Source organism: Salvelinus namaycush, chromosome 1, assembly GCF_016432855.1.
Source record: "Salvelinus namaycush isolate Seneca chromosome 1, SaNama_1.0, whole genome shotgun sequence".
Classification (NCBI taxonomy): domain Eukaryota; kingdom Metazoa; phylum Chordata; class Actinopteri; order Salmoniformes; family Salmonidae; genus Salvelinus; species Salvelinus namaycush.
In genome coordinates, this window is record NC_052307.1 from 20,356,179 (window position 1) to 20,382,433 (window position 26,255).

The following is a 26,255-nucleotide window of genomic DNA, read 5'->3' on the forward strand; positions in this document are numbered from 1 at the left end:
TGAGCACTACAGTGTGTTACCACTGAAGCTGAGACGATAGACCAACGCAAATCGAGGGTAGCGCAAGGATTGGACTGGGTGAATGCAGCCCTCAACAGTGGCGATTGCGGCATTCTTTTCCACCATTTTTGGGGAGATAAGAGGACACCCAAAGTAACGTCAACATTCGTCGAAGGGTCATGTTTCGTTCCAATTAGCTCGTTCATAAGGCTAACAATTTACTATTCGTATCATCAGGCAGTTATCTGAATGTATATTTCATAGTTGGCAAGCTGTATTTTTTTTCTTCTGAAAGTGTTGACTTTTAAAGAGACGGAGGAGGCTGAGTAACGTTAAACGAAATACAACTGACATAAGGAGCCGATAGTCCACCATGGATAACGCTCACACAAAGAGTGTTGAAGAAGTTTATAGCGATTTTTCTGTCAACGAAAGCACAGGACTTGGTTTGGACCAGGTGAAACGTCAGAAGGAGAAATGGGGCTCGAACGGTACGTGAACCTCTAGCTACACTTTTACTACTGGTACCGGTATTTAAGCTAACTATATTTCACTCGCAAGAGAACGAGATCAGGGTTTCCCAAACTCGGTCCTTGGCGCTCCCCCAGTACACGTTTTGGTTTTTGCCCAAGCACTACACAGTTTGATTCAAATAATTAAAGTTTGGGTAACCCAGGACTAGATAACGTACGGTCATTTGTGTCTGTTGTTATGGTGCTTTCAAGACAACGGGGGGAAAAGAGGTCAAATTATGACGTCAGTGATCTTCAGATCTGAAAGTTGGAGCTCTAGAAAGAGGCCCGAGTTCCCGACTTGGAATTCTGTTGGATAAACGTTAATCGCGAATTTTCCCAGATAGAGCTCGTTCTTTCCCGAGTTCCCAGTGATCTTGAATGCACTGGTCTGAGATTTTCCAGTTCAGTTATTTTGAACGCGTCATTAGCTAAACGTCAGCACACACCCGGCTTGGTCATTGGATGACGGGATCGTAGACTACCTCGTGGGTTTCAATCTTACATTTACACATTTTACTGAACGAAGCAGTTACACGGGGGAATTGTCCAATTAGTTCATTTTCAAGGGTGTTTAAACCAGGTAGCAAGACCGCTGCGCTGACCTGTGCATTTGGGTCAGGATAGCCGCCCGCACAGGCCCATGTAGCTAGCTATAACGATGCTCGCAGACTGGCTGGCTAACTATCGTTAGCTAAAACGAAAGCTGGTTCATAGGATCCTGTGGTCTGTCGTTTTTCTAGATGGTTATTTAGTAGTATTCTAGCGGCACCACAAATTATGACGCCATGTGTGTATTGTAATGAGGAAACCTTCAGAATAAAAGCCCGTATTGCAATGTGGGTAACTCATTCAAAAAAAATTGCATTTTAGTCAATGGCAACGTTTATTGTGCCAACAAAAGACAATAAATAATTTATTAAAACAAATACCTTTTAACTTTTTTTTATTTTTTTTACACCAATAACGAATAAATAATATGTTGACACTTTGGGCTATAGAGAACTTTTCTATCTGTCTCAGCTAAAGTGTATTGGAAAATGCTCAGTAGATCTTAACTAACCAAATATATGTCGTTTTTGAGGGGAATGTGTCATACATATCCAGAAGCACTTCATTCTCCACCCCATCCATAGCTGAGACGGGGTTTCTCTCCACAAGCCAATATGTACCCCATGTAAAGTCTATTACAGTGCATTGCGTTGGGGGCGATGGAGGTGGAGAACAAAGTGCTGCTGGATATGTATGACACAGTCCCACTCCAAAACTACACACATTTGGTTAGTAAAGACCCTACTGAGTATTTTCCATCCCAGTGTATCTGAGACAGGTAGTAACGTTTTTTTTCTTTCTCTACATCCCAATAAGTATCCCATATAGAGTGTTTTGCATTGCAGTAAATGGAGTTGGTGGAATAAGGAGTCACCCGCGCTCTGTATTATACCTGTTGCCCAGCATGAGACCAATTCAAGTTTTGCAGACTCTATTGAGTAATTCCAATAACGTGTTTTATTAAGTGCATTTCTTAAAATGTAGCCTACACAATAGCTTTCAACGTAGTACAATTTTATTTTTTACATGCGCCGAATACAACGGGTGTAGACTTTACCGTGAAAAGGAATTTGAAAAGGAATTTTAACACAATAAAATAACGAGGCTATATACAAGGGGTACCGAGTCAATGTGCAGGGGTACGAGGTAATTGAGGTAATATGTACATGTAGGTAGGGGTAAAAGTGTTTAGCACTGAGGATGGATAATAAACAGCAGCGTATGTGAAAGTGTGTGTGGGGGTAGAAGCTGTTCAGGAGGCTTGGCGCTCTGGTATAGCTTGCTGTGTGGTAGCCAGGAGAACAGTCTCTGACTTGGGTGGCTGGAGTCTTTGACAATTTCTAGAGCCTTCCTCTGACAACGCCTGGTATAGAGGTCCTGGATGGCATGGAGCTCGGCCCCAGATGTACTGGGCCGTACGTATTATCCTCTATAATGTCTTGCGGTCAGATGCCATGCAGTTGCCATAACAAGCGGTGATGCAGCCAGTCAAGATGCTCTCAGAGATGCAGCTGTAGAACTTTTTGATCTGCGGACCCATGACAAATCTTTTCAGTCCCCTGAGGTGAGAGCGGCGTTGTCGTGCCCTCTTCACGACTGTGTTGGTGTGTTTGGGCCATAATAGGTCCTAAGAGACGTGAACACAGAGGAACTCTAAGCTCTCGACCCACTCCACCACAGCCCTGTCGATGTGAATGGGGGCGTGCTCGGCACTCGGTTTTCTGTAGTCCACATACCCGTAATTTGTGTAAACTTTCAAAATAAAAGTGTATTTTATTTCTACGGCTCCTGACCAATTGTGCTATTTTGTACTTTTTTGTTGTTGCTGATCTTAACTTTTTTTTTAAACATGAGCAAAAAGAGCTTCTGGACATCAGAACAGCGATCACTAACCTCGATTTGGACGAGGATTTGTACTTCAATGAGTCGGCGGCGAAGGACATACTGCTCATCCCGGACCAGGCCCAAATCACAGACACTCGTAAAAGGAAGAGACAGCGTTCTAGAGGTTGACGTGCGGGATACCTGACGAGACTACGTCGGCGAGTGGATAAACCGCTTCTACCCTTCGTTCTATTGGCGAACGTGCAGTCACTGGAGAATAAACTGGACAAGCGCCATCAAGACTATCCTATCAATGTGAGCTGAAGAACTGTAATATCATGTGTTCTCAGGACATGGTTGGACATGTAAAATATAAATCGAGTTTTTTCCACATACGACGCAATCTCTACTGCACTCCGCACTGCCCTTTCCCACCTGGACTTCCTGACCCCAGGTGGTGAGGGTAGGCGGCAACAACATCCGCCACGCTGACCCTCAACGCAGGGGCCGCTCAGGGATGCGTGCTTAGTCCTTTACTGTACTCCCTGGCCGGGCACGACCGATGACATGACGGTGATAGGCCTGATCACCGACGATAATGAGACAGCCTATAGGGAGGAGGTCAGAGATATACACAAGATTATATATTGGATGTCTGACAACTTTCAAGGTGACCTCTGAGAAGATGGGTTAAAAAGAATCCCTACACCACCATGAATTCAAACATTGAGTGGGCAATGTTCTTATCCTCTACGCTTTTGCTACCGTTAATGACTCAGCCAAACTCAAGGCTGTGGTTTCACGCAGTGAATGCAATTAAATGAAGTCCCTGTTTTTCAAAATCCTGGTGGCAAAGTTTTAGCTTTGCACAATCTAAACCAGGACATAGGGGGTTAGTGGGAGTCATTGGGGTCGGTGGTAGTCAAAGCTGAGGTGGAGATCAACAAATTGCAATGCCATGTCATGATTGATTGTCAAAATGTAAGAACGTTACTTAACCATTTTCCCTAATGGTGTGTTCTCTTTTCCCTGATGCACTTTGGATTGGACCATCTCCAGAGCTACCTGCTGAAGAAGGTAACACTTGTTGAAAATAGTTTGTTGTAAAAATTAAGCCTAATTCTGATATTTTCTCCAATTATTTGCAAAAGAGCTGATCTGATTGGTCAAAAGACCAATTTAGTGAAAAAAATATCCGGAATGGGCTGCCTGTGTAAACGCAGCCTATGTGATGCATCATTTTTTTCTTGATTTCATGTCATTTAACAACTTTCATTCTACAGGGAAGTCTCTATGGGAGCTTGTTGTTGAACAGTTTGAAGATTTACTTGTAAGAATTCTTCTGCTGGCAGCTTGCATATCTTTTGTAAGTATATCACCTGGACAATTTTTTTTTCTTCCTGAGATGGGGTTTAGGGCACACTAAATATGGTACTGCTGCTGCTTGCCATGGGTCAGTTTTCCCCCTTTTAATAGGCTAGCCCTTGATATCAATCAGCCAACATTTTACATTAGACAAGTATAGATTGATGTCTGTATTAGAAGCATGTCACTGGGGAATTTAGTCACAGTATTCTTGCTTTCACCGTAAAGGTTTAAATTAATATACTTTTGAATGCATTTGATTGCTTTGGTTAATTTTGTAGATGTGTCAATCCCCTTACAAGCAAACCCCTAAATCATCTGATCTTATGCTTGCTGTCTGGAGTTGTTGAAAAAAGCTAATGAGTAGGAGTGGGCTGTCTAATGGAAAGGGAAAGTTTGTTTGGCCTCGTGGCATGAGGTGTGGACAGCAAGTGCAAATGTCTTCTGTTTTTATGCCTCTGCTGAGGTTACATTCATAGATCAGGTGGCTAAACAGCTGAGAAGGCTAGCTACACATCTGAGGAATGGTGACAACAGCAGTTCCTTGAATCGAGTTGCTATCACCATGTGTCTAACAAGACATTTGAGTCGTCTTGTACTCTTTCAGCGTAATCACTTCTATCAGGGTTCTCACTGGTAGTTTGCCTTTCGTCTTGTGTTTTGACATTTAACGTTACATCATTATTGGTAGTAAGTTGCCTATACACAAGCTAAATGGTTTGGTGGAAATGTAACTGACAGCATGCAGTGATCTAGCCTAAATTCCATAGTCCTACAGTATTAGCAGTGTACTGCTACATCTGTGTTTACTATTCATGTTCTTAGGTAGTGGACAGACGGATGTTTTTGCATTGGAAAATATAGTGTCAGATACCATGCGCATTGATTTGAGGAGGTGGGGTCCTTTTGAGGCCAATATGGAGGGTTCAAGAGCTGGAATCTATAATCCCTGGTGTGTGTGTGTGTTTTAGAGGAGCTGGTATGTAGTGTGCCCAGCCGTGCGATATGAAGGTGTCAGTGGCTGCTGTCCGGGGGACAGGGCACCACTGAAGACCAAATTTGGGCTCTTACCTTCAGTGAGAGGGCACATGCCAGACGAATGCACCATTCCGCTCACTCCCATACTTTTGGTCGGTGGTCAGATCTGATTGTGGGAGTAATAGGCTCATAGACAGGGAAATAAATGGGTGCAGCAGGTTGTTCATGATGGTGTCTGTGTTATGCAGCTTTGTCTCGTTGAAGTGAATTCGTGTGCTCTTATTCTCAGCAGTTAAGAGGGACATTATTCAAATGAGTCCCACTCCCAGAAGAGTGTTTTTATCTCCTGTTTGTGAGAGAGAGGGAGTGCTGAGTTGGAGAAGAGCTTTACTAAATGCACAATGTGTGGGTTGTGATTGATTACAGAAGCAGTGGTCCTCCTGGTAACTGGTTTAATGTTTGTGGGGGGTTGGTTTGAGGTGGTAAGATGGTTGTCTGTTGGTTTCAACTGCTCATATTTGATATGCATACTGTGTATGATACTGAGGGCCATTGATTAATTTAGCCAAATGTACTGTTATGTGATGTGCTGACACTGATGCAGCATTACAAATCCAGTCCATTTTTATAAACTTTGTAGCCTTACTCTATTTCTGCGTTTGATTGACAGTTTTGTAGTGCAAATGCAATTTATGTGCAAAATTTATTATAAACCTCAATTAAATCTGGCAGCATGATTTAATTCAATTCTGGTTCAATAATCACCTCCTTATAATGCACATTATTGAAGAAAAGTTTCAAATTAAATCATGTTGCCAGATTAAAATGAGGTTCATGGTTAATTTTGCACTTATTAGCTCAAAGCTTTTAATTTTTTTTAAAATAAATGTGACTGCCATTGCTAAGTTAATTAGTCATTTGAGATTGTATACTTCTACCATGTTTGGGTCCATTGGCAGGCATGGCTGAAGTTTGTCTGTTTTTTAACAGCAATGCTTTCTCCATGACATATATGACATATAGTACAACCTTATTTCACAACATACTTCAATCATAGCTTTCTTAACATGATTATGATCATTTAAATTCATAGTTGTAAGCGCGTAGTAAGTATCCAGGGGGAATAATGTTGGTACGTGCTCCTGTACTATGTGCAATAATGGATCATCTCGTTGTCTTGTTTACCGTTAGGTCTTGGCCTTATTCGAGGATGGAGAAGAAACAATCACAGCGTTTGTGGAGCCTTTTGTAATCTTACTCATTCTTATAGCCAATGCCATAGTGGGTGTGTGGCAGGTGAGCAACTTACATTACATAATTTAGACCTCTTTTACAGTATCTTGAATGTCTGTGTGGAGCTGCAATGACAAGTATTCAGAAACTCTTGTTTTGCTTGTATGCTGCTAGCTAGTGACTATAGGCAAAACATGCCACCATTAAAAAGTTACAGGTAGGAGTATCCACAAATCTCATACATTCTGCTTGCTGGTCACATGTCTGCTTAACTCTTATTAATCTCATGCTTTTCAATAGAAAGTAAATGGGCAGAGGAAGGAAGTGGGTCATTGACTACATTTGAGACCAAAGTGACAACCCTCCTCGCCCAGCCTTGACATGTCTGTTGCTTTGTTGATGTTTACACACAATGGTCTCTAAGCCATTCTCTAATCCGTATTTGCAGTTTTTGCAAAGAAAAATCAGCCTGTAGCAACACAAAAAGGCTATATGCTCCCTTAGGATTTATTCATTCAGTCTAAACTCATGCATATTTCTGGAGAACTAGGCTACATTTCCTCAGCTGTCTGTCAACATAGATGGCATGTTTGTGAGCAAATGACCTTGAACATTTGAATCCAATCCATAAAGCATTTATGCGCAGCCAAAGAATGAGCATAAAATATTGTCAATCACTCTGTTTCAAACAACAAGTTGATAGTTGTCTTTTTTCCTCAGTTTTGATGCCCAATTTCTAGTGTCAGTTAGAATGTCTGTCACACTGGTTGACTTTGCTTACACTGCCAGGCAGCTCCTAGGAGGAATATCCAAACCACTGTGTGCCATGGAGTAGACTCTAACCTCTGTCCCCGTAGCACTTATATGTTGAAGCTGGTCAGGAAATGTGGACTTTAGAACCAAGCATTCTATTCCTCCAAGTTATTGAGTAAACACAAACGTGACTTTGGCACAGTGTGTGTATTTTCTTATTTAGCTGCTGTTCTCATAAATGTGACATTCCCTATGACGCAGTGTTAAGAACTTACACTTCTGTTTTCTTAAGCATAATCAGTACAGAAATGTACTATTTTCAGAATGTAAAATATGCAAAGGGAATCCCCTGGTCCTTGTCATGCACGATCTCTAACATTTCCTGCTGTCAATGACTTTGTGGTTAAATTTTTACAGCCACATCCATCAGAGTTAATGATACAAAGTGGCATGGTTAGGCTGTTGAAGTGACATATTGTGCCTTTTATAGAAGTCACATATCTGCAGTTTGTGGGATGGTGAAAAGTCAAATAGCCTTATTTGATTTGAATTGGCTTCTAAAATGTCATCAGATCATCTATTTCAGTATGTAATATGTATCCAAACAGTCAACGTTTCTAATCTACACAGGAACGCAATGCTGAGGATGCCATTGAAGCCCTTAAAGAGTACGAGCCTGAGATGGGCAAGGTCTACCGCCAGGACAGGAAGACCGTTCAGAGGATCAAGGCCAAAGAAATCGTGCCTGGAGACATCGTCGAGGTTGCTGGTAAGTTGGCCCTGTCTTTCTCGGTGCTGTAGGATGCATTAAACTCACATCATTTTTGGTGATTCAGTAATTTGGCTTATGAATAACCATTATTTAAGATTGAAGCAAAAACAGTTCTTAGTCTTCGTTAGGAAAAAAAGGACACTCCTTCTAATCTATTTTCACTCAAACCAGCATAGTTTGACACCTCACTCGTGTACATTTTATTTTTAATCGGACTCATGAATCCAGGCATGTTTAGGCTTACATTTTAACAGCAAAATCTCATTTAAATTCCCCTCTCCCCCAGTCCCACTGCAGAGGTGACACCCTACATGAGAGGTGTATTTTGGGATGTTTCTATTAACCCATTGTCCCAAAGGACTAGGCACTAGTGGTGCTAAGGACCTCTCGAATCACATGTGCATGTTTCCTGGGGTGCTAAACTCACGAAGGTGCACTGCACACAGCACACCACCTTGACGAGGCTCCCATTGTGTTCAACCATAGTGCCATGCTAGCACATTCCCATTAGAGCCGGTAAACTGAACCTCGGAGTGGCTCATCTCTCACGTTTCCTCAATGCAGCTCATGAAAGAGCCTGGTATGATTTACCCAAAGTCGGTGACTTTAGCAGCGAGAGAGACGTTTCTGATTGATTTTCAGAGGAATTGTGTCCTGAAAAGCATGTGGCTGCAGTGCAGCAGGGGATGGACATGGATGTAGTCAACTGATGTGCAGTAAAATACTGGAGTCCTTGAAGCGCTAATGTTATCATGATACTTGGTTTAACCCTAAACCACTGAGGTGAGATTGGGTTTTTCTGTGCGTAGTGGTGGGTTTTATTTTTGGCCTGAATAGCCTGTCTAGATAATGGAATCATGGTGTATTTATAGCAGGCAGTGACGGTAGTTCCTTTCTGGGGAAAAGTGTTGCCGTGTATGACGTGGGACTCCAAGCAGGACTCCAAACTCACCTTGAGAAGGGCACCGGCAGCACAGTGCATTTGCTACTTGTTCGTTTCTATTAAACCCATTGTTTTAGAGTGACGGAACATTTGGTTTGGGGGTTAATGTTTAACAATACCTTCATGATGGTATGGTTGTCAAAGTGGATCCTGGATGTATTAATGGGTGTTCTGTATATTTGCCTTTATTTGTTGCACAGGAATCCTTGACTGGTCCTTGCTGTGTAAAAATATGATTGAGTATAGACGTGATTGGTTGTGTAGAGTGAAGGTCGCTTATGGTTTTGCTGTATGTTTACTCAGGAAAATGGCTAACGGCCTTGCTCGGAAACCAGACTCTCTTCAAGGAAACAGTCGGCAAAGCAGATATTGTCAGAGTGATGCATTGTGGATGCTGTCAGGTGGAGATTGAGAATGTCACCTAAGCTTAGAGAGCACATTGGGGAAATCCTGCAGAGCCTTTTCAGATTGGTTTCTGTGAGGCTCCTTTCTGAATGTTTGCCCAAATCCCCAGTGTGACCCCCTGCCATGCAGGAAGGCTGGTCATGACGCAGATGCCAGCTTACTGCTGAGGCAGAGGACGCAGGCTGCGCTTGACTGGCTGAGCTGTGAGCAGAATACTAAACGGGCCAATCTCTGGCCCTGCCTGTCAGGGTACCACCGTGGGCCCTGACACAGCCAGCCTCCCGCTCCACTCGTCAATGTGTTTATTACACATAGCTAGTAGTCATCAACATAATGTGTCTATAGCCAGGGGTGTTGCAGTTCCACAGGACTGAGGAGAGTCTGGTCTGGTCCCTGGCTGGTGCATGTTCAGTACAGTAGGGGCCCAGATACTGATGGGGCCAGTCGGTGTGGGGTGGGATGAGGGGGGAGGATCTCTCAGCTGCTTCTATTGTTTGGACAGCAAGATGACCTTGTAGGGAAGTCCGTGTCAGTGGTGGATCGCGATCTCACCCCTCCTCCCCCCCCCCCCCCACCCACCTCCAAGCCCAACACACAGAGACCCTACCCATCACCACTCTCCATGGCCTGGGATTCCAGACACTCGGCGTGGCATTTTGTGTGGCCTGCTGTGGGGTCTTTTGGCAAGTGTCTGGTCCAACCAGGTGTTTGCTGTACCCAGCTTGTCAGCAGGAGGCACAATGGCTGTCTGGGACTTAGATGAATAAGGTGGAGGGATCTGTATGTTACTGCATCAGCATCCTCTTTTCAAGTTCAATCTGCTGTTCATTTAGCGCTGGGCCCGGTTTCCCGATAGCGATGGAACTTAGGGAGTGTTTTAACAATGCATCTTTCCTACAAGGGCTGAAGATGTAACATGCATTTTCCTAAACACCCCGTAGAGAGAATGTTTAATAAGTGAGTCATTGGAGCATGTAGCTACTGATAGGATCGAAAGATCAGATCAGCTTTCTCCATTCAAATCTTACCTTAGCATTAGAATTGTTCCACAATACTGACGACGAATCAGCTCCTAGAGATATTGTTATAACCTATGGCTTCAAATATTGAGGTGTTTTATTCTAATGCTTAGCCTATAATAATGCACTATATCAAGATTTGGCACAATTTTGCGCGCATGTTACCCATCATGAAATATATTGAGGCAATTTTTATACAGTAGCCTACAATTAGCAAAATAGAGCTCAATTGATTGAACATGAAATGTATTTCAATATTATTTAAATATATAGTGTCTTCAAAGTAATAGATTTTCTCACGAAACTACACACAATACCCCATAATGACAAAGTGAAAACGTGTTTAAAAAAAAAATTGTGCAAATTTATTGAAAAATATCAAATTTACATAAGTGTTCACAGCCCTGAGTCAATACATGTTAGAGTCCCCTTCGGCAGCGATTACAGCTGTGAGTCTTTCTGGGTAAGTCTCTTTGAGCTTTGCACACCTGGAATGTACAATATTGGCACATAAATAATTATTCAAGCTGTCAAGTTGGTTGTTGATCTTTACTAGACATAGATTTTCAAGCAGATTTAAGTCAGAACTGTAACTCGCCCACTCAGGAACACGTTGAGGCTTCACTGTCTTCTTGGAAAGCAACTTCAATGTAGATTTGGCCTTGTGTTTTAGGTTTTTGTCCAGCTAAAAGGTGAATTTGGTCTGTTTTGAAAGCAGACTGAACCAGGTTTTTCTCTAGGATTTTGCCTGTGCTTAGCTCTATGCCGTTTCTTTTTATCCTAAATCCCTAGTCCTTGCCGAAGACGAGCATACTCATAACATGATGCAGCGATCACCATGCTCAAAGGGATATTCAATGTCTTGTTTTATTGTTACCCATCTACCAATAGCTGCCCTTTGTTAGTCATTAAAACCTCCCTGGACTTTGTGGTTGAAACCGTTTGAAATTCACTGCTTAACTGAGGGACCTTACAGATAATTATGAGTGGGATACAGAGATAAATACAATTTGGCAGACTATGGTTCTTACAAACCATTCAAATAAAAGTACTTGTTTTGGACTGTGTATTAAAAAAAACACTGAAATTATTTTAAATACTAGATACTCAAATACACATGTATTTGAACCCAGGTCTGGTATCAACCAACAGTTATTAAGCCACTGCAATTTTCTGAATGTTGTTTTACATTGTCCTCGTGTTCCAGTGGCAGCTAATCCTGAGGCATGTCCTGCATTGACTGCTGGGAATCTGCGCTATGCTGTCTGGTTCTAGAATTGAATGCACTGGGTGCACCCAGTGAATGCACTGGCTGAATGCACCCAGAATGCACTGGGACAGGACATCCAGAGAGGTCTTTAGCGATCCATTTCAATGTCTGAAAAAAAATCTTTGTCTAGTGTATGATGTGTCCCAGCATATAGAGGCCATAGAGAGTTTGAAGGCATGTTGACCCCTGACCTCTGCTCTTCCTTCCTATCTCCCAGCAGAACGCTGTTAGTCGGGCAGCATCTGGTCTACATCTCACACAGCATAGGCCGCTGGTCTTAATCTAGGTGTCATGTGGCTCTGTCGCAGTGCCCTGTTGCCACAGCAACCAAACCTGGCCCAGGACAGGACATGGTGATCTGTCTGTAGTGTACTGTACAGTCCTACACACAGCCCTGTTCTGTTGGTTATGAGAGGAGACTGGAGATCTCAGTACACCCACTGAAAACAGGAAGTAGAGATTAAAGCCAGACACATGGTTGTTACTCCAACTAGCTTTAGGCTAGTGTTCATGGTCTCACATGCTCTTTTTTTCCTTTTGTAATGTTCTCTGATTCAACAAGTTCTTTGGCCCTTTGAATTGTTAGTGTACTGTACACTTGGTTAGTGGTGAATGCTTTCTAGACAAGAACAGCTGGTTAAGAGCACTTGAAATGTTCTAGGACGTAGTTACCCGTCAAGTGCTTCTAAAATAGCCTCCTCAGAATGAGCTTTTCAGCCTTTTGTTGTAGCTGCCATAAGCACCTGCACCCTCAGGATTGTCCACAGAGAAACCTGCTGTGTCATGCAGTCAAACACAGCAGGGCCTGTGTCAGTCTGTCAGCAAAAGCAGTTTTTCTGTCTTCCTGGTGTGGCAGCCTTGCTTGGACCTACTCCACAGTTGTAAAGAAGGGCACCCCTGGAAGTCATGTCTGGCACTGGTTCACGGACTCTTGTGTCTGTGCCTCTTGTTGCTACGCGGCCTGTCTCAATCTCCTAGGTGTGGAGAATCACTTGTTGGCAAGCCTTGGGGTGAAAAGGTGTTCATGTTTGAGGAGACTTTTGGCCTGGTACCAAGTAGGATGTTGACTTAAAGGGATAGAGGATATATTCACACACACTTCATCCAGAGCAGGCCTGCAGGCCAGGCCAACTGCACCAGGACAATCGTATGTGTTGTGTTCCCCCATAAGGACATCAAGTGTTATTGTAATTGGCTTTACGCCCTGTAGTCACCAGCGTTTCTTAAAACATTTAATGTGTCTTGGCACAGGAAGTGTTGCACAACCCTAAGGATGTGGCCGTTATGGGGGGAAACGTTTGACTGTGGTCATGTTTTCTTTCAGTTCAGCTTGGCGTCAGATTGTATTTTGAAACTCCTCCCAAATGTGGTATCTTTCTTTGGCCTGTAGATAATATTCTGTAACTGTTTGCCTTTGTCTGAATAGCTTTCAAAGTGAGCCTGATGATAATTTGATGTTGCAGCCCATCCAAGGCCAATCCATTGCATACTTCCCTCTGTGAGTTAGGTCTCCTGACCTTTTCAGAAGTGAAATGCATTGTTCCACGTTTAGACAGTTGAAAGATGCCATTGAGCTCTACACAATTATTTCTGAGAAAAGCGGTCTGTCTGTCTCTCTCTCTCATGGTTGGGCCATGTCCACCATGAGAGAGAGTTCATCCCATGCTATTTTCCTCTCCTCTCAAGGGCACAGGGGGGATCGGATTAGTTTACTGTCTGTTCAGTCCTGAAAAAGGAATCCTGACATTCATGAACATGTTTCTCTCCCCTGGCTTCCACCAGTCTCCCTCAATTACCCAGATTGGGCATATTATTCCAGGACTCACTGTGTGTCTTGAAAAGAAAGGTCATGTTTGCATGATTGAAGGACATTGAAGACATTTTAATACCATGTTAAGTCTCCAGGTCTGTGAGAGCCAATATATATGTTTTTCTGTAGAACTGTGCCCAGCAGCGTTTATGTACTAATAGGTTGCAGAATCAGGTCGCCACAATTCAGATGTGGCCCAAATTGTCTGTCTCCTTTGGGACGGGCCTTTTTATGGCTTACCGGTCCTCCGTTTCCTCATGCTGCTCTGGCTCTCCTCTCTCCGCTACAGCAGAAGCCCAGTACTCTGCCTCTGTGTGGCACAGCAACCAACCCTGAAATTAGCTATAGTCTGTCAGTTAACACTGATGCTGAATAAATGACTTCTATATTTCAGAGAATGGCTGGGTAGTCTTCAAGGTCCAAAAGTCTAAGCACTTTGCAGGATGGGTATTTTTTATAATGTTCTGCTTTTAGTATTGGCTTAGACTTGAATATGACTTTGCACATCCACAGACAGTTTCCTTGTCTTGAGACCTGTAACTGTATAGTATCTGTTGTATGCTGCTACAATGACTTGACGTAATGGACAGAAGTTATGGAGGTCACGTGAATTATCTGTCTAGTTTTCCCTGCTTGCAAAATGTGCAATGCATCATTGTCCGTCTATGATGTTTTTTCAATCTGTGTACCTCTAATTCTGTCTTTATGTCTGGTTTCCCCCTCGCTAGTTGGAGACAAGGTTCCTGCAGACATCCGTCTTACGTCCATCAAATCTACAACACTGAGAGTAGACCAGTCCATCCTGACCGGTAAGACACATGGCTGTTTGCTGCACTGTTCTTTATGGAACAAACTTAGGCTACTCTACATCTCTAGTAAAAATAGACAACCTGTCTTACTCCAAAAGCATAACAAAACTCTCTCTTCCTGTGTAATGACATTGTATGCTAATTTCAGGTGTTCTACAGCTGTCTTTACTGATAGTATGAGCTCCTCAGAGCCTGCAAGCATACTGTATGACTCACTTTTAATTGTCGTCTGCCACAGGTTTATTTGCCTTCATTCCACATAGGCAAACTTGAACTGTTTATTCCTCCTCCAGAACCAAGTTATTCCAAACTTTATTTTATTGGAGAGTCATGTCCCTAACAAATCACCTCCATAGACTGGTAATATTGTAATATGCAAGGAATGTAGGAGTCAGTTCAAACCCAACTGCTCAGCCCCAACTCACAACAAAAGTTTGTTTTACTTTAGCTTATCAAAATAAGACTTATTATTATTAATTGAATATCATGACACCGTTTAATTGAGTTCGCCTCCTCTGAGTCGAGAGCCAGGGTTTCCACTTGATCCACATTATGATAAGAGGCTTTGCCCTGCACCATGCGCACCAAGAGCCATGAATGTTACACATTGATTGTGGAGTGGGAGTCTATGATTTGAAGTTGATACAGTTTTTCCCTGAGGCTTTAGACACAGCCAAAGGGATATCTGTGTGATACGTGACCTACGCTGCTCTCTGCTGTGATTCCAGGCGAGTCGGTCTCTGTCATCAAGCACACGGACCCAGTGCCTGACCCTCGAGCTGTCAACCAGGACAAGAAGAACATGCTCTTCTCCGTAAGCAACACTCTTCTCTCTTCACTCCTTACTGCTCCTTGTAGCGGCTGTGTGATGATTGAACTCTCCACCATCAGCTCGTAGTTTGAGATTCTCCTTCAGTTACTTGTTTACAGTCAAGCTCAATGGAGTTGAAGAACATGCTTGATGCAGGTATCCCTTAACTTTCCTAAACGTCATTAACAAATTATGCCAGCATCACTCAATATCAAAAATGTACTTAAAAATACAGACCCTGCTATTTTATTTTGGTTTGTAAATATAGTTAAATATTCTATCTAGTCTGCTCTCCTCAAGCTTGTTTGATTGTGTGGCAAATAACGTTCCACCTGTGTGTTTTCAGGGCACCAACATCTCGTCTGGCAAGGCTATTGGTGTGGTGGTGGCCACGGGCGTGAACACTGAGATTGGTAAGATCCGTGATGAGATGGCAGCCACTGAGCAGGAGAAGACCCCCCTGCAGCAGAAGCTGGATGAGTTCGGGGAGCAGCTGTCCAAGGTCATCTCCCTGATCTGCATCGCTGTGTGGATGATTAACATCGGCCACTTCAACGACCCCGTCCACGGAGGCTCCTGGATCCGCGGCGCCGTCTACTACTTCAAGATCGCCGTGGCCCTGGCCGTGGCCGCCATCCCCGAGGGTCTGCCTGCTGTCATCACCACCTGCCTGGCCCTGGGCACCCGCCGCATGGCCAAGAAGAACGCCATCGTCCGCAGCCTGCCCTCTGTGGAGACCCTGGGCTGCACCTCTGTCATCTGCTCCGACAAGACCGGCACCCTCACCACCAACCAGATGTCTGTCTGCAGGGTGAGTCTGGTTGGTTGTTTTACACGCTGACTGGACAGTGAAGTCTGCCTCTGAATTGGCTCTGTTACCTTGCTGTGATACTGTTTCAGAGTATGTGTATGTGTGCAGAAGGCTCTTTTGTAGTGGAGAATCAAGAGTGAGATGTGTTACAAAGAGGTGGTGAGGCAGCGACGCGCTGCGGCTTTGATAGACAGTCAGCCATTAGGTGTTCATCCGCGATGCTCTTGCATAACTGACCTTGCATCACCGCTCTGCGGAGCATCCAGTCCCTCCCACTTTCTGAGTGGCACCCTAACACACCTACAGCTCTTTCCCAGAGCAGAGAGACATTTCATTATTCATGAGCATGTTTATTCTCTTTTTGGTGAATATGCACAGATCTTTGGAACTGCTGACTCCACTCCTTTAAACTTTGACCTGTTGCATTATTTAGTAGGCCTATGTCTTTCTGGATGATAGGTTCTTTATTTGGTAGCGGCCATTTATTTCCCAGAATACATTTCGTTTGAGCTAGCATTCCATGGGTCTCTGGTCTGTTTTAATGTATGTCCCTCTGTAGTCACTTCCTTTCACCTCTGGTGCAGACTGAAATTATTAGGGGAAAGGGGATGTCAAGTTAGTTGCACAACAAAATGCATTCAACTGAAATTTGTCTTCTGATTTTTAACCCAACCATTCTGAATCAGAGAGGTGTGGGGGGCTGCCTTGAAGAGAAACTTCAGGATTTTGACAATGAGGCTTTTTTTATCTACTTCCCTAGAGTCTGAACTCGTGGATTCCATTTTTACGTCTCCGTGTCCAGTATGAAGTTAGAGTTAGCGCAATGGCTGGAAGTTTATGGGTATCTGCTAGCACAGGGCTCTCCAACCCTGGTCCTAGAGAGCTTCCATCCTGTAGGTTTTCACTCCAACCCTAATCTATCACACCTGACTCTAATAATTAGCTGGTTGATAAACTGAATCGGGTTAGTTACAACTGGGGTTGGACCTACAGGATGGTAGCGCTCCAGGAGCAGGGTTGGAGAGCCCTGTGCTAGCGGATACCCATAGACGTCCAGCCATTGCGCTAACGTACGTTAGCATTGGATCACGAAACTACCTCCAACTTCCTTCATACTGGATACATAACATAAAAATTGTATCATGAGTTCATCTGACTCTGGGGAAGAAAATAAACGGCCTCATTACCAAAATCCCGAAGTATCCCTTTAATCGACGTCCATGTCATCGGCGCCCAGGGAGCAGTTGTTGTTAGGATGCATGATGAAATTTTTCCATAATACACTAGTAAATTAGTAACTACTTGTCATCATATCCTACTGTACCTATCTCATTGTTCCATGAAGTGATGATGACATTTGTTTAAGTAACACATGTTTTAGGCTGTGACGAGTTCTCCACATTGCTTTCACCTATCCCAGTAGTTTGAGAATGGGATCTCTGGTGTAGAAGCTAGGAGCTGAAAGAGAACCATGTCTTTTTCAGGTTACTACCCAGTGACCACCAAGCAACCCCCATCTCCCATTTCATCTGTCAGTGATGCTTGGAAAATCTTCCACAAAATAGTTTGTGTAGAATTCACGACTTAAGCCTAATGTATTCAGCGAGAGGATGTAATGCTATTTTCTTCTAATCATCTGACGTCAGCAGGGCTCTCTGAAGTGTGGCCTCCAGCTGGAAAAGGACATGAATGATTACCATCACTCTTCCTTCATCCTATCTCTCTGACTGAGACTGCTGGCGTGTCCCAGCTGACTGGCTGTTGTGACGTGGTGTTAGTTTGCACATACCTACTACTAGGCTTGGACCAATCCAGTTCTTCCTGTGGGAAAAGGCCCAGCCCTCCAGGCTTCAGCGCACTCTTCTCTTTATGCTGGCTCCCTGACAGATGGCCTCCATTATTTACTTATGGACTAAACCAAACAAGCACTGCTCACTGCTAGACTCCTGCCTTAGCTCCCACACAGCCATAGGGCATCCAAATCCCTCCAGCCCAGAGAGTATCTCACACACACACACACACACACACACACACACACACACACACACACACACACACACACACACAGTATAAGGTGGTCTACAGCAGTGTTTCCTAACTCCAGTCCTCCAGTACCCCCAACAGCACACGTTGTTGTAGCACAGGACAAACTCGCCTGATTCAACTCATCCAGGGCTTGATTAGTTGACAAGTTTGTCTGGGGCTACAACAAAAATGTGTGCTGTTGGGGGTCTGGAGTACAGTTGTGAGAGCTGATCTGCTGGTTATATGATGTACCAGCAGGATAGAACAGCGGCGTCTGGTAAGACAAGGGGTGGTGGTCTATGTATTTCTGTAAACAACAGCTGGTGCACGATATCTAAGGAAGTCTCGAGCTATTGCTCGCCTGAGGTAGAGTGTCTCATGATAAGCTGTAGACCACACTACCTACCGAGACAATTCTCATCTATATTCTTTGTAGCTGTTTACATACCACCACAGTCAGAGGCTGGCACTAAGACGGCATTGAATGAGCTGTATTCCGCCATAAGCAAACAAGAAAATGCTCACCCAGAGGCGGCGCTCCTAGTAGCCGGGGACTTTAATGCAGGGAAACTTAAATCCGTTTTACCAAATTTCTATCAGCCTGTTAAATGTGCAACCAGAGGAAAAAGAACTCTGGACCACCTATATTCCACACACAGAGACGCATACAAAGCTCTCCCTCGCCCTCCATTTGGCAAATCTGTGAGAAAGACCTTTAAACAGGTCAACATTCACAAGGCCGCAGGGCCAGACAGATTATGTACTGCGAGCATGCGCTGACCAACTGGCAAGTCTCTTCACTGACATTTTCAACCTCTCCCTGTCCGAGTCTATAATACCAACATGTTTTAAGCAGACCACCATAGTCCCTGTGCCCATGCACACTAAGGTAATCTGCCTAAATGACTACCTACCCGTAGTGCTCACGTCTGTAGCCATGAAGTGCTTTGAAAGGCTGGTCATGGTTCACATCAACACCATCATCCCAGAAACCTTAGACCCACTCCAATTTGCATACAGCCCCAACAGATCCACAGATGATGCAATCTCTATTGCACTCCACACTGCCCTTTCACACCTGGACAAAAGGAACACCTATGTGAGAATGCTATTCATTGACTACAGCTCAGTGTTCAACACCATAGTGCCCTCAAAGCTCATCACTAAGCTAAGGACCCTGGGACTAAATAACTCCCTCTGCAATTGGATCCTGGACTTCTTGATGGGCCGCCCCAGGTGGTAAGGGTAGGTAACAACACATCTGCCACGGTGATCCTCAACATGGGGGCCCCTCAGAGAGCGTGCTCAGTACCCTCCTGTACTCCATGTTCACTCATGACTGCACGGCCAGGCACGACTCCAACACCATCATTACATTTGCCGATGACACAGCAGTGGTAGGCCTGATCAACGATGAGACAGCCTATAGGGAGGAGATCAGAGACCTGGCCGTGTGGTGCCAGGATAACAACCTCTCCCTCAACGTGATCAAGACAAAGGAGATGAATGTGGACTACAGGAAAACGAGGACAGAGCACGCCCCCATTTTCATCGACGGGGCTGTAGTGGAGCAGGTTGAGAGCTTCAAGTTCCTTGGTGTCCATATCACCAACAAACTAACATGGTCCAAGCACACCAAGACAGTCGTGAAGAGGGGACGACAAAACCTATTCCCAATCAGAAGGTTCTACAGCTGCACCATCGAGAGCATCCTGACAGGTTGCATCACTGCCTGGTATGGCAACTGCTCGGCCTCCGACTGCGAGGCACTACGGAACGTAGTGCGAACGGCCCAGTACATCACTGGGGCCAAGCTTCCTGCCATCCAGGACCTCTATACCAGGCGGTGTCAGAGGAAGGCCCTAAAAATTGTCAGACTCCACCCTAGTCATAGACTGTTCTCTCTGCTACCGCATGGCAAGAGGTACCGGAGCGCCAAGTCTAGGTCCAAGAGGCTTCTAAACAGCTTCTACCCCAAGCAATAAGACTCTTGAACATCTAGTCAAATGGCCACCCAGACTATTTGCAGTGCCCCCCACCCCATCTGTTGTCATCTATGCACAGTCACTTTAATAACTCTACTTACATGTACATACTACCTCAAGTAACCGGTGCCCCCGCACATTTACTCTGTATCAGTACCCCCCTGTATATAGTCTCGCTATTATTATTTCACTGCTGCTCTTTAATTACTTGTTACTTTTATCTTTTATTCTTATCTGTATTTTTTTTAAACTGGATTGTTGGTTAGGGGCTCGTAAGTAAGCATTTCACTGTAAGGCTTACACCTGTTGTATTCGGCGCATGTGACTAATACAATTTGGTGTGAGATGATTAGTGTGTGTGTGAGTCAGCCCTAACTTTCCTTGTCTGTGTTGTGGTCTCCAGATGTTCATCATTGACCAGGCCGAAGGGAACAGCTGCTCTCTGAATGAGTTCACCATCACTGGCTCTACTTACGCCCCTGAAGGAGAAGTGTAAGTACCAAATACTCTCTTAACGCCAGTCTAAGATACAATTATTTATTTACTTCCAATTACATGAAACGTTGGAGGGAGTTAATTATTCATCTTGTCTCCTGGCCTGTGTGTCTCCCTCCAGGTACCAGGATGGCAGACTAGTGAAGTCCTCTGCGTATGATGGTCTAGTGGAAATTGCCACCATCTGTGCCCTGTGCAATGACTCCTCTCTGGACTTCAATGAGGTATGTGTGTCTACCTGACTGCCTATCTCCTCCTTCATATGGATCATTAAGGGATGTTGAGTAGCGTTGACTGATTGGCTAATGTTTGTGTTGTCAGGCCAAAGGTGTGTATGAGAAGGTTGGCGAGGCTACAGAGACGGCTCTCACCTGCCTAGTGGAGAAGATGAATGCGTTTGACACCGATGTCAAAGGCCTGACCAAGATCGACAGGGCCAACGCCTGCAACTCTGTATGTACACGAACTTCAACCATTGAACAATTAAATGGTGTGGTACTCCACAGCTGGTTGTTAGCAGGTTTTCTGACTGGTGTGTTGTCTGTCAGGTGATCATGCAACTGATGAAGAAGGAATTCACCCTGGAGTTCTCCAGAGACAGGAAGTCGATGTCTGTGTACTGCACCCCCAACAAGGCCCGCTCCTCGCTTGGAAAGATGTTTGTCAAGGTATAACCACATTTTTAGAAACTCTGCTATGTTTGACTCACATTGAACCAAGTGTTAGTGTTTATAAGTCACCCATGTTTGAATCTGTGTGTCAACCTTTAAACACTTTAATCCCCACAGGGTGCCCCCGAGGGAGTTATTGACAGATGTACTCATGTCAGAGTGGGCACCTGCAAGGTTGCCATGACCCCGGGCATCAAAGAGAAGATCATGTCTACGATCCGTGGGTACGGGACGGGGCGTGACACCCTGCGCTGCCTGGCTCTGGCCACCCGGGACACCCCACCCAGGAAGGAGGACATGGTGCTGGTCGATTGTGCCCGCTTCGTTGATTATGAGGTGAGCACTACTCATCACCACTGCATAGAGTAGGAGTTGACAGGCATTTTGCTAAAAGGCATTTGTTATGTGTAGATACCATATCTAACTTATACTGCTGGATCCTATTAATATCATATGAAGACAAATATAAACACAACATGTAAAGTGGTCCCATGTTTCTTGAGCAGAAATAAGAGGCCAGAAGTTTCCCATACGCATAAAAAGCTTATTTCTTTCAAATTTTGTGCACAAACTTGTTTACCTCCCTGTTGGTGAGCATTTCACCTTTGCCAAGATAATCCATCCACCTGACAGGTGTGGCATATCAATAAGCTGATTAAACAGCATGATCATTACACAGGTGCACCTTGTGCTGGGAACAATAAAAGGCCACTTTAAAATGTGAAGTTTTGGCACACAACACAATGCCACAGAAATCTCAAGTTTTGAGGGAGTGTGTAATTGGCATGCTGACTGCAGGAATGTCCACCAGAGCTGTTGCCAGAGAATTTTATGTTAATTTCACTACCATAAGCTGCCTCCAACGTCATTTTAGAGAATTTGGCAGTACGTCCAACCGGCCTCACAACCGCAGGCCATATGTAACCACGCCAGCCCAGGACCTCGCCAGCCCAGGACCTCCACATCCGGCTTCGTCACCAGCGGTGTCGTCTGAGACCAGCCACCTGGACAGCTGATGAAACTGTGGGTTTGCACAACCAAAGTATTTCTGTCAGAAACCGTCTCAGGGAAGCTCATCTGCATGCTCGTCGTCTTCACCAGGTTCTTAACCCGACTGCTGTTCGGCGTCACAACCGACCTCAGTGGCCAAATGCTCACCTTAGATGGCCACTGGCACACTGGAGAAGTGTGCTCTTCAAGTATTAATCCCGGTTTCAACTGTACCAGGCAGATAGCAGACAGCATGTATGGCGTCGTGTGGGCAAGCCGTTTTCTGATGTCAACGTTGTGAACAGAGTGCCCCGTAGTGGAGGTTGTGTTATGGTATGGGCAGGCATAAGCTACGGACAACGAACACAATTGCATTTTATTGATGGTAATTTGAATGCACAGAGATACCGTGATGAGATCCTAAGGCCCATTGTCGTGCCATTCATCCGCCGCCATTTCAGCATGATAACGCACAGTTCAATGCCGCAAGGTTCTGTACACAATTCCTCGAAGCTGAAAATGTCCCAGTTCTTCCATGGCCTGCATACTCACCATTGAGCATGTTTGGAATGCTCTGGTTCGACATGTTCGACAGCGTATTCCAGTTCTCGCCAATATCCAGCAACTTCGCACAGCCATTTCATAGGCCACAATCAACAGCCTGATCAACTGTATTCGAAGGAGATGTGTTGTGCTGCATGAGGCAAATGGTGGTCACACCAGATACTGACTGGTTTTCTGATCTGGGCCCTTACTTTTTTTTCAAAAGGATCTGTGACCAACAGATGCATATCGGTCTTCCCAGTCATGTAAAATCCATAGATTAGGGCCTAATGAATTTATTTCAATTGACTGATTTCCTTAAATGAACTGTAACTCAATAAATCTTGTGGCATGTTTCTGTTTTTATATTTTTGTTCAGTGTAGCATAACTTTTGGATGTATTGTGCAATTCTAGTAGGAACCCTGATGGTGACTCTGTTTTTGTGTTTCTCTGCCCAGTCTGACCTGACCTTTGTGGGCTGCGTTGGCATGCTGGACCCTCCCAGGACCGAGGTGGCTGCCTCCATCAAGCTGTGCCGCCTAGCCGGCATCCGCGTCATCATGATCACCGGCGACAACAAGGGCACTGCTGTGGCCATCTGCCGCCGTATCGGCATCCTGGGTGAGGAAGACGACGTGGACAAAATGGCGTTCACTGGCCGCGAGTTTGACGACCTGTCCCTTCAGGCCCAACGCGATGCTGTTATCAACGCCCGCTGCTTCGCCCGTGTCGAGCCCTCCCACAAGTCCAAGATCGTTGAGTTCCTGCAGGCCATGGACGAGATCACAGCCATGGTACGCTGAACCCACCCACTCACATCCTTACTGTACATGCAAAGTTGTTATATCTATTACTGTTGTCTTGTAGCCTCCTATCTACCCTTAAGTATCTGTTTTGTCTCCCACAGACTGGTGATGGAGTGAACGATGCTCCTGCCTTGAAGAAGGCAGAGATTGGCATCGCCATGGGCTCTGGCACTGCCGTGGCCAAGTCAGCCTCTGAGATGGTCCTGGCCGATGACAACTTTTCTTCCATCGTGGCGGCTGTGGAGGAGGGCAGGGCCATCTACAACAACATGAAACAGTTCATCCGCTACCTCATCTCCTCCAACGTGGGAGAGGTCGTCTGGTGAGTCTGTCATTTACGTACCTCCTCCTGCCAAAGTGATGTCTCTGTAGTGGTTTTATGGTGCTCCTGTGGAGGTTAATGATGTTTCTCTATGGGGGCAGTATCTTCCTGACGGCTGCTCTGGGCTTCCCTGAGGCTCTGATCCCCGTTCAGCTGCTGTGGGTCAACCTGGTGACAGATGGTCTCCCTGCCACCGCACTGGGCTTCAACCCCCCCGACCTGGACATCATGAACAAGCCCCCCCGCAGTGCCAAGGAGCCCCTCATCTCTGGATGGCTCTTCTTCAGATACCTGGCCATCGGATGTGAGTTCATGGGACTGTTGTGCTTTGTTTACAATTCAATATCAGATAGCTCAATCTTAACATTTTCTCAAGCTCACTGCTACTGGCATACCCTGCCACATACTGTTATTGTGCACCTCTCTGCCTATCCATTGTCTTCCTAGTTATAGAACTAGTCTGTCCCATAGTCAGTCAGCTGTGTCTCTGTCCTCAGGCTATGTGGGAGCTGCCACAGTGGGAGCCGCTACCTGGTGGTTCGTGGCTGCTGAGGATGGCCCTATGATCTCTCTGTACCAGCTGGTGAGACTAACGCCTAGATGTCAGCTTTACTGTCCAAATTTGTGTTTTACCTCTCAGCCTTTCTTATGTCTCGTGTCTGACTCCTCCCCCCACAGAGCCACTTCCTGCAGTGTTCCCCTGACAACCCTGACTTCTCAGACCTGGAGTGTCATGTGTTTGAGTCCCCCTACCCCATGACCATGGCCCTGTCTGTGCTTGTCACCATTGAGATGTGCAATGCCCTTAACAGGTGAGTCTCCTGCAGTGACATGAGCTTTCTTTCATCCTCAAAAATCATTTGCATTCAGTGGTAGACAGCTCCAACTTTTGTAAGTACAAGAATAGAATATAGAGTTTTGACTAATCTGATCCACCATGTGACCTTCTCCCAGCCTGTCAGAGAACCAGTCCCTGCTGCGTATGCCTCCCTGGGAGAACATCTGGCTGCTGGGGGCCATCTGCCTCTCCATGTCCCTCCACTTCCTCATCCTCTATGTGGAGCCACTGCCCGTAAGTCAGCTTTACTTATATCAACCAGGTCAATCTATAGGTTCCCCATGTTCACTCTCTCTCCATCCCTCATTCTCCTCTATCTCTCCAGGTCATCTTCCAGATCACCCCTCTGGACCTGACCCAGTGGCTGGTGGTGCTGAAGATCTCCCTGCCCGTCATCCTGCTGGATGAGCTCCTAAAGTTCGTGGCCAGGAACTACCTGGAACCCGGTAACCAGCCAGAGTCTAAGTCAGCCAGCAAAGGCTGGTCCCTCTCTGCATGCACAGAGGGCATCTCCTGGCCCTTTGTGGGCATCACCCTCCCCCTGGTGCTGTGGCTCTACAGCATCGACACTAACGTGTCTGCCCTGTTCTGGTCCTGACTACACCACACAACCCTCCCAGTGCACCAGTGTGAGTGGAGATTAACACACGTCTAACAAAATCCCCCATTAACCAGGATCAACTACAACAACCACATCAACTGCAGTGAAAGCTCAAGTCAACATTTGTACCTGTGTTGATGACAGATGTAATCTGTGAGCCCTCTGCTGGTTCGTCTCCAGGACATTTTCACCATTCCGCTTTTGGTTTGTCATTTGTCCATGTCTTTAATTTAATATCAAGCTTTTGGTTATTTTTTTGCTCCCCATTTTTTTGAACAGGCATAAAAAAAATATGCTAATTAGGAGCTGTCTGTGTACAGAGAATTAACACTATTTTATCAAAATTAAGATTTTTGTAGCTTTGGGAAGGCGTGGGGGGGGGGCAGCCAGGTGATTTAAGGGGAGTGCACAGAACTCAAACGTTTCTCTTGTTTTCAGTGTGAACTTTGACCTCTAAAGAACTTGTAGATAAGTATGCTGTGCCATAACTGTAAGGACCATCATTTGCACTGAATCAGAAGTCTGTACCAAAACTGCATGTATTCTGCCCAGGCATGAATAACGGGGATTTCTTCACCAAATTAATGATTGTTCGTTCCCCTGTTTGAGCTCCTCCATTTGCTTTTTTTGTGTTTATTTTCTGCTCTAGTCAGAGCACAGCTACCTCAATGCTATTGATATCACAATTGATTACTACCTGTGTTCCTCAGTAAGCTTTTCATAAACATTGTCATATTGAGTGTTGAGGTATGCGCCATTTCGCTTGTGAATAAGGAAATCTAGAGCCCTCATTTGCCTTTTATGTTGCTTTTTTAAAGTTTAATCTGTGTTTTGATGTTCCTTGAGGGAGGTTAGGGTTAGGACAAATATATAATATGTTACCTTAGTTCAATTCAAAGCAGTTTTTTGTAATATAGACAAGCCTGTCGTTAAACACGTTTACTTGAACACAACATATTCTGTCTTTTCATTAAGGTTCACTTTTTTAAATGTTTGGTCTTCATTTATGGACACTGTAGTGTCTTTATTACAATAATTATATAGATTAAGTATTGTGCATATACTGTACTTGAATATGTATAAACACACCAAGTGGTGGATTTTCTTATCA

At 44.9% G+C, this 26,255-nt stretch overlaps 1 protein-coding gene across 2 annotated transcripts; it reads left to right on the forward strand.

Moving 5' to 3' along the window:
* On the forward strand, positions 1-26,255 carry LOC120061789 (sarcoplasmic/endoplasmic reticulum calcium ATPase 2-like). 2 transcript variants are annotated; one of them, XM_039011631.1, is made up of 20 exons: positions 1-491; positions 3,948-3,965; positions 4,172-4,254; positions 6,423-6,527; positions 7,848-7,986; positions 14,165-14,245; positions 14,974-15,059; positions 15,403-15,867; positions 20,281-20,369; positions 20,494-20,596; positions 20,694-20,825; positions 20,921-21,040; positions 21,161-21,379; positions 23,036-23,371; positions 23,485-23,705; positions 23,807-24,009; positions 24,203-24,288; positions 24,384-24,517; positions 24,660-24,777; positions 24,869-26,255. In XM_039011631.1, the coding sequence occupies exons 1-20, from the start codon at positions 374-376 to the stop codon at positions 25,139-25,141; spliced, it is 3,129 nt and encodes a 1,042-aa protein (XP_038867559.1). In that variant the 5' UTR covers positions 1-373; the 3' UTR covers positions 25,142-26,255. The 2 variants fall into 2 exon arrangements, with proteins under 2 accessions (XP_038867559.1, XP_038867618.1); XM_039011690.1 differs by lacking the exons at positions 1-491; positions 3,948-3,965; positions 4,172-4,254; ... (2 more) ...; positions 14,165-14,245; positions 14,974-15,059 and adding an exon at positions 15,098-15,212.

What these genes read in the sequence shown, in the direction of transcription:
- LOC120061789 (XM_039011631.1), top strand. Translation starts at nt 374, where the DNA reads ATGGATAACGCTCACACAAAGAGTGTTGAAGAAGTTTATAGCGATTTT. An exon ending in CCATAGTGGGTGTGTGGCAG is followed by an intron (nt 6,528 to 7,847) that starts GTGAGCAACTTA and finishes TAATCTACACAG; the next exon opens with GAACGCAATGCTGAGGATGC. An exon ending in CAGATACCTGGCCATCGGAT is followed by an intron (nt 24,010 to 24,202) that starts GTGAGTTCATGG and finishes CTCTGTCCTCAG; the next exon opens with GCTATGTGGGAGCTGCCACA.